At 42.4% G+C, this 12,761-nt stretch overlaps 1 protein-coding gene across 1 annotated transcript; it reads right to left on the minus strand.

Annotated features, from left to right (window-relative positions):
• Nucleotides 1-8,342: 8,342 nt before the first annotated feature.
• On the minus strand, nucleotides 8,343-12,761 carry aire (autoimmune regulator). The gene is made up of 13 exons (XM_084545908.1): nucleotides 12,486-12,761; nucleotides 12,096-12,270; nucleotides 11,626-11,772; nucleotides 11,391-11,456; nucleotides 11,173-11,310; nucleotides 10,850-10,995; nucleotides 10,626-10,747; nucleotides 10,432-10,501; nucleotides 9,956-10,090; nucleotides 9,718-9,839; nucleotides 9,162-9,240; nucleotides 8,980-9,081; nucleotides 8,343-8,580 (listed from the first exon to the last, which is right to left on the minus strand). The coding sequence occupies exons 1-13, from the start codon at nucleotides 12,630-12,632 to the stop codon at nucleotides 8,497-8,499; spliced, it is 1,533 nt and encodes a 510-aa protein (XP_084402034.1). The 5' UTR covers nucleotides 12,633-12,761; the 3' UTR covers nucleotides 8,343-8,496.

A 12,761-nucleotide genomic window follows, 5' to 3' on the forward strand; every position in this document is an offset into this window, starting at 1 on the left:
AGTTGTGTTTGTGCGGCTTAACTGATTAAAATGAACTCGACAAAACTCAAAACAACAATGTGTCTTTTCACAGAGGGCGTTAAATGAGACACAGTTTCTTTCCCACACATAAAAACCAGAAAGAGAAAAGATTTTGACAGTGGAACGAGTCCCTCTGTGGCAGCTTGTTTTTCTGCTTGGTTTGCTGTGAGCCCGTTGTGCAAATCAAACAATTTCTAAAAGTGTCAACTGGAAAAATCCATTATCTTACTGATGACTTCCATCTTTGTTGTTACTACCAGTAAGTCACGATGATTCAGCTGTGAGATATGTTAATGGTTGCAACTCAAGGCCTGGACATGTCTGCTGACACACAGAGGTCGTATTGTGTTAACCATAAGAAGCTCATTGTCTTATTTTACACAGGCGGACTATTTTTAAAACCGCGGCGAGAAACCAGGGGGAAAATATCTATTCTGTGAATAATTTAAATGGTCGATAATTTGAACTGGGGGGAAAAAAAATCATTTGAATCTTTGAGTTAATGAAAAGTCACATTGTGCATTGACCCAGATAGATAAAGCTGTCAGCAGATCAGCTGTGTCGGCATTGTGTCGTTAATGTTCTTGGGGGGGAAGCAGTATCACTAATATGTTTTTGATGCTGACTGAATGTCAGTGCATCTGTTCCCATTATCAGCGTGTTTATAATATCTGTCACTGATTGGAAGGCCTTACGCTTTTAATCACGTTTAATCTTCCTCCAAATTACTTCTCAACACAACTGATCCAAACGTTATTCCATCAAGACCCATTTCACTCTCACTGAGATAGAAAATAAACACAATTTTAAAAACTAAACGTGCTGTAAGAGTGACCAACAACTGGAACAACTGGTTATCCTTAATAGTGAATGACACTTGAGAGGTATCTTCAAGGTTCATTCATCCACTCCTTAAAAACGCTCCACAAGTCAAACATTGTGACGCGGTTTCAGCTAGGATCAGCTATGATCCCGACATTACGCAGTTTCCCACAGACACCATAGCTCATCTTGTTTGTGCTGCGATGACCTTATTTCAACAAAGTGTTTTTAGAGGAATGAGCAAGTCACCCTGAAGCAGAAAAGTGAAAAACTAGTCAGTATTATCGCATTTTAGGGTTTTACATTTAGAAAATTCTGACTTTAATCATGCACTGCTTTTGTATATTTACAATCAGTTTAGTTTTAGGGAAGGGGGCATCATCCTAGCTGTTTTTGTTCAAAAAAAAAAAGAAAAATAATAATAATTGTGTAGCTCTCCATCTATGCAGAGTGAAGGACCAACGCAGAGGCTATGGAAACACGCTTGCAAGCAGCCCTCCAACAAGCCAGCAGCCCAGTTTGGTTGAAAGGTCGGCTTCAGCCGTGACATGCACACACACAAAGAATGAAAAAGCACAAACCAGAGTGAAGCAATGGCTACACGTTAAAACTTGGTTTCACCCCATTACAAAGAAGCTCTTTGTCCAGTCTTTTCTGCAGTCGGAGCAAATCTGAAGGACCCTCAACAGCGCAAACATGAACAAGAGAGGCACGTTTTTGGATGATCCACATAGTTTGTTTTACACAGCTACCGTGTGGCCTCCGGCACCAGCGGAGAACCAATGTTGCATGTTGCCTGGTCCTTGACATAAACATCCAACAAACAGTGAGCAACATTAATTTAATGTAAAGTCATATTTTGGTCAAATTCAAGTCCAGTAATAACTCCCTCTTCACTTCAGTCATGGTGGATGTGTTTACATTTTTAGATGCTATATGCTCCAGTAGGCCTAACACACATGGGGATTCATTGTCTTTTTTATTATAACTGGAAATAACAGAAAACAAGCTCTGAACCCAAACAGTAAAGCGTTTGGACTATAAAACCAAAACAATGAATCTCCAGAACAAATAACAATTCTTTAAAATTCATTCAGTCTTTCATTTACTTTCTGTAACCGCTTGTCCTCTGGAGGGTCATCTCTGGGCGAGAGGCGGGGTACACCCTGGACAGGTCGCCAGTCTATCACAGGACCAACACAGAGAGACAGACAACCATTCACACACCTAAAGGCGAGCATGTCACAGTGGGAGGAAGCCAGAGTACCCGGAGAGAAAACACACAGACACAGGGAGAACCCAGCCAATGGATTCGAACCCACAACCTTTCTCGCTGTGAGGCATCAGTGCTAACCACCACGCCACTGTGCCGCCCACAATTCTTTGCTAACCTCTACTCGCTCAGGTATTAGCTTCTGGTAGCCAATGTTAGCGAGAAAATTAGCAACCTGACCCGTCTCCTCTCCTGCTCTTATAATTGCTTAGCATGTTAGCTAAGAGCTCCACAGGGGTTTAGCTTTCATAACTATCACTTGTGGCACCTGTCCAGTAAAAGTTACATACATCCCACAAGATTCACTTAAAGGTATAATAATAAAACTTTTTTTGCTGTTTGCTGTGAAATAACAAAATGAAAACAACAGGAGAGTGTGGTGGTGGCAGCTCGTGATGGTGAAAGTGCAGAGAATGATCACCTGGAACTGCTTTAAAGTTGGTTTTTGATCATTCTTTCACAGTCCAGGCCACAACTTTGGTTTTCTCATGGGAACATTGTTGACTCTTAAAAGCGTGATATGTTTTGAACTTGTTTCTGCTCACCTGTTGGTCATAATGTTACGCCTAATCGGTGAGCAGAAACTATTATTCATTCCTGCTTGTGTCCCTAAAGGCCACTTCACAGTGTGCAGAGGAATGCCCCCTCATTCCTCCCCTCCTCTTATCATTCTCACTCGAGAGAGAGCAGTGATCACAAGAAGCCCTGTTAGCGCTGCTGTCCCACAGCAAGAATGCAAACACCAGAGAAGCTCTTCCAAGAATCCCCAGTTGAGGACTTTTCTGGAATGTCCTAACGAGCCTTCTCCGCTGTGTTTACAGTTCCAGGCCGATGGCAACCCTGCAATCTGCCCTGCCAGCGTATCATTATCTGGCCTCCTCAGGGGACACACAATTCAAACAGCAACAGTTAGTGGAGATTTTTTTTTTCTCTCCCTAACCAGAGGTTTAGAAGTTTTCAGAGCTGACCATACTACTCCAAACAGAACAAGAAAGACAGAGACGGGATGCGGCCACAGACAGTGACTTCATGAGCTTTAATAAATTGCTGTGAACCGCTTCAAATTAGCGAGATGTCTAGACAAATAGCTAGATGCCGAGGAGCCGCTGTCTTGTCAGTTTAGTCTTGTTGTGTTGCGATTTATCAGCATGTTGGTTCTCGGCTGCATGGTTAAAAAGAAAGGCCATAGGTATATTGATAAAAGAAAAAAATATGAGAAGAGCGATCATTGTTTTTGACTTACACCCCGCCACTATCAGGGTTACAGCTTGAGCATCACTCAAACCAGGAAGGAAACGTGACCTTGACTTTTTACTTAAAGTGGAAACTTCATGTCAGGAGAGAGAAGAGAGAAATGTACTTTGGCAGAATAGGAAAGGCATGTGACACAGCTGTGTTGGTGGTAGTGTGTGTGTGTGTGTGTGTGTGTGGGTGTGGATGTGTGTGTGTGTGTGTTCCCCCAGCTAACAGTATGTTCTGATCTACTCCAGCGAGATCAGAAACACAAATAAGGTCTCAGACTTTATTGACTTCAGACCACTCTTATGTAACGCAGGAATGTTGGCACCTTGACACCAAATCAAACAGAGAAACAGAGGTTTCTAAAAAAACAATATTTATTCTGAGCCAACATACTTGCGGTAAGCACATTTGACGTTTATAATGTTGAACCTCCTGAGGCTGCATGCCATCGCTGTGTTGAACTACTACAAACCTTAATTAGTTGCCCCCTCTAGATCGCTTGTTCATTTACATAGATCCCATTGACTCATGCTTCTGTTCAAATAATGATATGGATTGTTGTAGTTGATGAAAAGTTTGATCTTCTGAGCTGGTTGAGACAGAGGTATTTTAATGACTTTCCCTGTTAGTCAGTTTAATCAGTAACAGCGCACATTACTTTATGAACTAAGTTTGTATGAACAATTATCTCAATCTGCACTAACATTTCACATGGCAGCTTTGTGGGGAAAAAGTATAAAGTGGTATGAAACTGAAATACTTTCTGATAAAAATGATGCACCTATAACTTCTAACCCAGCTGCCAATAGTTGAGTTGCATTGTGGAGAATGCAGGGTCCAGATTTTGAGAAGAACGTGTGGAAATGAAAAAAATATATTTTTAGTATCTCTGCTGGACAGAGTAGATTCTTTCCGAGACGTCGTCTAAACTGACATGCAACACACTACACTGGTGGAGTAGTTCAAATACTGCAAAACTATAATTCATAAGCTTAGTTCTTAGAGGATTCTGTTAATGAATGATGATACTTGAAGGTACAGTGCAGAACATGTGTCTTCCCCTTCTGAGTAATAACACAAACACTGCAAATGCATGTGTTTAATACTTCACCAGGCATAACATTATGACCGGAGAAGTAAATAACATTGACCATTTCGTGACAATTCAAAGTTCACAACAGGCACCCCCACCCGATAGCAATGACACTCCTTGATGTCAGCAGCCATCCCCAGCAGGATGCAGACTGACACAGGCACACACAAGAAACATGAAAGCACGGCACAAGGTGTTGACCTGGCCTCCAAATTCACTAGATCCCAAGCTGATCAAGTATCTCTGGGATGCACTGGAACAAGTCTGATCCACACCTCACCTCAAAGGCCCCCACTAACAACAGTCTGTTGCCATGTCTTTGGACAGTGGGAGGAAGCCGGAGAACCCGTAGAGAACCCACGCAGACACAGGGAGAATGAGGTATCAGTGCTAACCACCACGCCCCTGTAGCCGCCCTGGATGATCCGTGTTTTTCCTAATGGGCCGTGAATTTTTAAAAGCTTAGTCACATTCGTTTGTATGTGAAAGTCCCACACTCTCGCCTTAAAACCCCCTGACCACAAATAAAAATGGGATCACCTTCTAAGAGCTCAACAAGCCTAACCCCATGGTTGTGTAATTAAATACTCGGTACACACAACACACAATACTGTTTTATTATGGCTTCCTCCCTCCATGCCGTCACTGCTCAGTTATTTACAGTTTTCTGGTGCAATAAAAACAGCCAGTTGTAGAAACAGTTAAGAGTTAGTTTTCAGTTAATACAGAAAGTTATTTTGTGAAAGCACTAGGTTATACGTACAGTAGCATTTGTTCAGCCATATTAAGTTACTTCGTAATATTACTGTGACATTAAAACATCATATCCATCATTATAACACGGTGAGTAATCATGGGAAACAGCAGCGGCTCGAACAATCAATATGAATTAAGGTCAATGTGCTCATTCACTCGTAAACATAATGCCTGTAGTGAGGTCTACGCTTATCAATAGATAAACAAAGTGGGTACACAGTCCAGGACATGAGGATGAACTAAATATGTGCATTTATCCAGAACATGTTGTTACTAAAAACAACTGGTATCAAAGTTTGATATATGCAAAATGTCATGTTCTGTTTACGCTCAGTGGTTCAAAGTAGTAAATCCGTCTGCTCGCAGTTTCATGCCAAGACTGTGCAGGGCGCCTCGTAGGCAATTTCCTGCCCACAACAATAGTACGAACAAAGAGCGAAGGGTCCTGACTGGAAGTCGTGCAGACCTCAACTCTTTAGAGCAGACCAGCGGTGGCCCGGCAGGAACACACACTGGAAGGCTGCCCGCAGATTTTTTTTACAGTGCCAAAAGAAACGAGGCTGAGAGGATGCCCAAGCCGTGGGAATTTCACCTATCGTATTTTTACAAAGAATTTCCAGGCCTGTGACCAACAGACTTGTAACAGGATGCGTGTCTGAGGAATTTAACCTTGCGAATTCACACCGGCTGAAGCAGAAAATCGAGGGTAGATATGGGTCCCACTCACTTCCCAAATATGAAGACCGTCATCTGAGAAACACTCAGCCTCTCCCGTAAAGCAGCATTTATTTATTTTTCCTGATGAATCAATGAGATTTTTTTACGGGTCAGTGGATGTAAACTAATGTTTAAGTGTTTATTTCCTCGTCTTCTCTACACACAACAACACAGACACCTATTGTTTCAGACAAAAATAAAACCACGACTCAAACCTCAAGCAGCACACTGCTAATACCCCTGACAACCTTTGTGACCTGTCTCCTTAGACATCATATAAGAATGCGGTGTGGCAGGAAATAAGTAAGTCGGTTGCAGTATGATGCAAAACAAGTGAATCAGCCAACAGTTTAGGACATACATTGAAGTACTCACCAAGCGTTTGCGTCGATTTGCTGTTAGTTTTGCACATTCATTCTGTTAAATAGTTCTTAATCTGATGATAAATGACTCCGTACCATTTCACAAACACAAGAAGAAGAGTCTGGACAAAGATAAGACATTTGCTGTAAGTAAAGTTAAAAGAATGCCTGTAATGAGCCTCACAATTATAGTTTTACTTAGACATAAAGTACAAGAGTGGGGGTCGCCAGAGAGCAGCATTTTGATGTAGTTTGAGGCCACTAATCTCATTCTGTATCATGCTGCATAAACCGATTACACATTTGTATATAAAAGTTTGATATCCCAATTAAGTCGTACTTTACAGCTGTGTAACAAATGTGGTGGAAACAACAGTGCAGTGTCTCTCTCTGAAATATTTACCACAAGACTGCTCAGTTCATTCTCGTCATGTAATTTATGTCCTCGCATGTGGAACTGTTGCCTTTTGTTCTGATAAAATCTGGGTAATTCCCTCTTCTCTACAAGCGCAAACATTGTTTTACAGGAGGAAATTCTTCCTCTTATCGTATTGCAACGGTTTCTCGAGAGTCACGGTCCAGTGAAATCTTGTGATGGGATGGGAGCCGCCTAGTGGTGGAATTTATGCCAAATATTCCTTTCAGCTGATATGATTTGGAAAATGGGAAAATTATTTACAGCTACAGTTCAGACACAAATTTAAAAAGGATTATTTTCTACTACTTACGCACACTCTGAGGCTAATTCGTGTCAGATTTGTTACTGTCTTTGAGTAAAATATTCTCCCTCTCCCTGCGTCAGAGATGCCGCCTTTCCTTCAAGGACACAGAGCCCTCAAGTATGCAGGATGTTTCATGAGCCATTTAGAAAGTGGACTGATAAATAAACAGAGCTGTGTGCGCACACACACACACACACGCTGCAAAGAGCATGTTTCTCATCCTCTGTTTTGGGCCTGTAGAAGCTGGGAGCCATAGCAACCGAATACCAAGGGGAGAGGAATCTGCGCGCTGCCTGGCCGAGCTCCATCCCTCTGGCAGTCATGCTAACATTCATGAATCGCATGACAAAAACAACATTCCTCATCTAAGTGATATAGTCCTCAAGGAATTCCTGTTAAACAGAGGCATTTCTCAGCGTGCATGCCTCATTGTATTGAAACCATCTGGTGTGATGTTAGAGCTCTTCTCCAGATCCAAACGCAGAGAGGAGGAAGAGGACACATGTTTGCATTGTCCCCTCTTTTAACCACTATCCATGTGTGCATTCATACGCTGTTACGCTTTACTCTCTTCTAACATTGATGTGTCTCTGGAGGCTCTGACAGAAAATAAACCTCAACATATAAACACATAAACTGCTAGAACCTCAAATCAAATTGAAATACACCATCTGAAAGTTTTCAGGACCCCCGCAGTGAAGGGATGACAAAGTTAAGTTGTTTCTGTTTTTTAGATGAAGTCTGGCCTGAGCAGAGTTGTCCATGGCCCGCTGCCAGCGCTCCCACGTCAGTGCCGACCCCGAGAGAGTTGGTCCTCATCAAACATGTTGCAATGCTGCACAGGACATCTTGTATATGGGGTTAAAATAAGGACAGGCAACAAAAAAAAGGTACAACCAAAGTCCAAATCTAGTTAGAGCCATGGTTTATAGCTACAGTTCATGGTGCACATTTTTAAAACAGAGTTTTGTTTGGTAAAATCTTTACAGCATAGGTGCACTGGACTGAGATATTTGAACGCACAGTGGTGTGGTGGTCAGCACTGATGCCTCACAGCAAGAAGGTTCTGGGTTTGATTCCAACTAGGGCCTTTCTGTGTGGAGTTTGTATGTTCTCCCTGTGTCTGTCCAAAGACATGCTCATTAGGTTAATTGGTGATTCTAAATTGGCCATTTAACCCTGTAGGTGTGCATGTGAATGTGAATGGTCGTCTGTCTATCCCTGATAGACTGGCGACCTGTTGCCCAATGACAGCTGGGATAGGCTCCATCACCCCCGCGACCCTCTAGAGGACAAGCGGTTACAGAAGATGAATGAATTAATGAATAATCCAGCCATGCAATGCAAAAACACGTCCAATTAAAGTGTAGCCGCCAGACATTTATTTCATGAACAAGCATCACTCTACATATTAATTCGGTTTGTTTAATTCGGTTTGTTTAATTGGTATTAATTTCATTGGTGCTTATTTACAATATCGCATGCAAGTCACTGGTAGTATCCCTGGGAGTCTGGAAGAGGTCGAGAGATGTTGTGGAAAGTCCACTGCAAGATGCCGTCAATGGAGCTCTGCTGCGATGAAAAACACAACAGGAAAACTCATACTGGAAACCATGTGTGTGACATTATTAAAAACATTCACGTAGATTTACAACTTCGACACATTCTCAGTCGCCCCAGCAATATGTACAGTGATATGTGTTTGAGCAATGTTTTTGGAGATCAATCTTCTCTTTATAATTCGTAAACATAAAATCAGAATAAAACTCCAGCGCAGCGAAGACACAACACATATTTCACCATGACACATCCCCTCTCCCCTTCACTTGTTGTTGTGTCCTCAAAGCTGTGTGTTTACCATGCCGACTCATTTCCAGTCCGTATGATAAGAGAAGCAGCCATATTGTGTCTTTATATAATTCATATCGTGTCTACATCTGAGGTACGGCCATGTAACGAAGCGCCACTCACATCACATCCCAGGATGGAGTCCAGTTCATCTTTGCGGAGGATTGGCTCAGATACGGGGGCACTCTGATCATGACTGATTGAGTTTTGGAGCACCGGTGCGAGCTGAAGACACACAGTAGAGATTACACAGATTGCACTCTGGCATATTTGTTTTTTTTTTATGTTCTCGTGTGCAGACACACCTGTACACCTCTGGATTCAGCCTCCTTCTCTGCAGAGCTGCCCCACGGCCTGGAGCAGGACAGACAGATGGACCTCCCTCTTTGAAACGTACAAAAATGTTTAGTGAGTCAGTTTGTTTTCCGTGCTGTGTGACGTTCCGGTCAATCCATATGTAATTTCCGACATTTGGGAGGATTCCAGGAGTAAAGATTCTCAACATGGGCTTCTCATGTAAAATGCTATTTTCTAGGAAACAGTTTTTTGGATTCAGCTTTCATTTGTATCTCTGGTATCCTTTTGTACAAACCATTGATTGCCACTTTAATACATTATACCATACACCCTGATGTCAGGGTGCATTTATAAACCATTAGCTGCCATTAGCTAGATAATGATCACTGACAGCAACGCCCTCAATGCACTCTGTTGATCAATTCCAACACGAGCAGGGAGTTCCTATTGTGTTTTTCACAATGATAATGATTTCTTGAGATCTTGTGTAAAATATGCACAGCGCATCATCTTCTAAAAATGCTTCACTGTGAATGTAAAACAGGAAACGAGCGGTTGTCTTACTTGGAGAAGTGGCACTGTACGTGGAAACGCTCCAGACACTGGAGGCAGTGAGTCAGGTCTCCTCCTCCGAGGTGACAAACGCCACACACCTCCCTCAGAAGGACCAACTCTCCACCTGAGCACTGATACACAAATTTACACATTTAGCAAACGTTTGTTTTGTTTTGTTTTTTGCAAATGTTGAATTAAGATGTTGCTGAGGAAACTGGAGACGAGAAGATAGCAGAATTAACTTCACCTGGTTTCTGACACTGGTCGCATTCATAGACGCTGTGACACTCGTGAGGGAGGACGACAGCGAGGGGAAGAACGAGACGTCTGTGATGGAGTTGCTGGCGTTTGTGTTTTCCTGCTGAGGCTGAGCAGAAAGCGCCTGAGAAACCAAGTGTTTAGAGTATGATCAACATCAGAAAATGCAGAGCAGCAATGTTTAATAAAAAAGAAAACAAAGTTAGGTGCTCAAATTAGACGGTGATTTGGGATGTGAACTTCGTGACTGCAGTTGGCTTCGGCCCTCATTTAGACATGAACAATTCTCGAAATATGAAGCTTTCTTTCAAGAGGCACAACCTTGGTCGTAAATCACTGACCATAATCACAACTGTCATTATAATCTAATAATGATTGATTACAGTTTGTAGAGATTCTCATATAAAAATTAGCAAATGTTTTTTCCCAGCGTGTGTGTAAACTGTGTACACTTCAGCAGCTTACTTGTAGAGGTACTTGAGCTTTCTCTCTTTTCACTCTGAGTCCACAGCACCACTCACACTGCCAAGAGCCACTGCAGATTAAAACAAAGAAGACAAACCTCTTTTTCAGAGCAAGAGCTGAATAACAAGTACACACGCTGAGACACTGATCGGTTACACTGAGATAAATTTAAATCTTTGGGGGTTTTTTTTCACCTCGGTATGGATGTGAGTGGAGGGTCGAGGCAGCCCAGATGAAAAGCCCGGGGACATCCATCACAACAGATCAGCTCCCCTCCGTCCCTACACACCGTACACTCGTCATCGTTATAGTGAATCTATTCACACACACACACAGAGACACATACATGTAAGACAATCTCACACCTTTATATAAAGGACAGGTGACTATGGTAAAAGTGTTAGAGAGTTGCACTTACATTTGCTACCGTGCTTGTGGTTGTCGCCCCCTGGTGGTGAAATATTTTCTTAGCACAAGTAGACTTGGACATAGCTGCATTAGTCTCCTGTGATGGAGCACAAGTGTAGACCTCCCCACTCGCTTTAATGGACTTCTTGGTGGACCCTGATGAAGGACGACAAGTGATAACAAGTTACACTTGTGGCATATTTCAGGTCTGATTCAAATTTAGAAGAGGAAAAAGAAACACGCTGTTTGATTTGGGAACTCATGTTTCCTCTAATGCAATACAGTTTTACTAATATTCAGAAAAAAAAATCTGCTATTTATCCAACGTCTTACCGTCTGAGCTGTACTCGTGCTTGAAATGCAACTTTTCTCTAGCTTCTTGGCTGACTGGCAGCTCCGTGGAGGAGGCCGAGGAGGAAGACGAAAGGGGGAATCCTCTCTGGACTGAGGAAGACACGACCTGCACGCCTGCTACATAAGTTTGTGATAAGTGATGTAGATGTAGTATGAAAACATTGTTTGTACTTTAATTGCTGTTTAATTGTAGTTACTGTTTGCAGATGGCAGCTGCGTGTTTGGATCTTCACTCTTCACCCTGTACAGCTTTACTTTACTCCCTGGAAGAACACAATACAAACTTGTCAAAGTAAATGTTGCCTTGCCTCTAAAGAAATTGTTTTATAGCATTAATCGTTCATGGAATAATCTTGTAACAGAGTGGTCTGCAGTGACTAATGTAATCCTGTTGGATGACAGATACAGAGCAGATGCATTATGGGTGATGACCTTCTCCGTCGGTCGTCTTGGCATGATACCGTGAACACTGATCGTGGGAGTTTGTCCCTCTGTCCCCGTGGCTCCTCTTCTTGCCGTGAGGAGTTTTGTGATCACCAGAAGACTTGCTTTCGCTCTTGGAACCTGAAGCGTCTCTTTCTGTCAAACAGAACAGAACAAGCAAAAGGCACAATAATGTACAACCGCAAGACTTGAGTAAGCCTGTTTGTCAGCTTTGATTCTGTGTATCGGGTGCAAGCAAGGTTTTATACTGCTCAGCTAAATAGTACGGAAGAATTACACTTGAGGCTTGAAACTAAAAAAGAAGAGGAATGAGGAATTATTTCTACCTTTATTTTACTTTCCTTTGTCTCCAGTTAAGTCATAATTTATCAAACAAGATTCAAGTTCAGTCAGTTTTGAACGAAGGTGGACGTATTCAAAGTTAATTAAGATATTGGTGGTATTTGGGCGTCACATACTGGACTGCAGGTTAGAGAGCAGTGTCCGCAGCTTGGGGTAGCTGTCCTGATTGTAGTCTTTAGATATGTTGCTCCAGAAGGCCTGGACAGTGGATCTGCTCTGCTCCAACACCCAGGACACCAGGGAGTACATGGCCTTGTGGATCCCCTCTCTACCCTCCTTCTCCAGAGTGTCCTATAAATTTAGAAATAGGCAGTCCAAGATATAGTCCAAGATATATATGACCAGCAACATTGTGTCCAAATCTAAATTAAAGTTATGTAAATTACTTTTTGGAGAACATTGCACGGATTAAGGTATATTCCCAAGGTATGGTGGTTGTAATTAGGACAGAAAACAATATATTATACGTTGAATAAAAATGGAACTTGGGGTTTCTAAAGTCTTACCTTCAGCAGTTGTTCAGTGATGATGTTTTTGTCCACCAGTCCATAAACGAGAGGGAACGGGTCATCCACAGCCATAGCAATGTCAGTACGCAGCTCTCTGAGCAGAGAGCGGAGGTTTGTGTCTCTAAATGCCTCCACTCTGGACATGATCTGTTCTTAGTGTGAACGAGATGCGGAGTGACCTGAAAGGGCCCGGGATCATCGATCATATATTTTCAATGCAAGAGGTGTGTCCTGTCGTTCTCAAGGAAGGAAATACTGAACAGGTGAATCGAT

Source organism: Chelon labrosus, assembly GCF_963514085.1.
Source record: "Chelon labrosus genome assembly, chromosome: 6".
Lineage (NCBI taxonomy): Eukaryota > Metazoa > Chordata > Actinopteri > Mugiliformes > Mugilidae > Chelon > Chelon labrosus.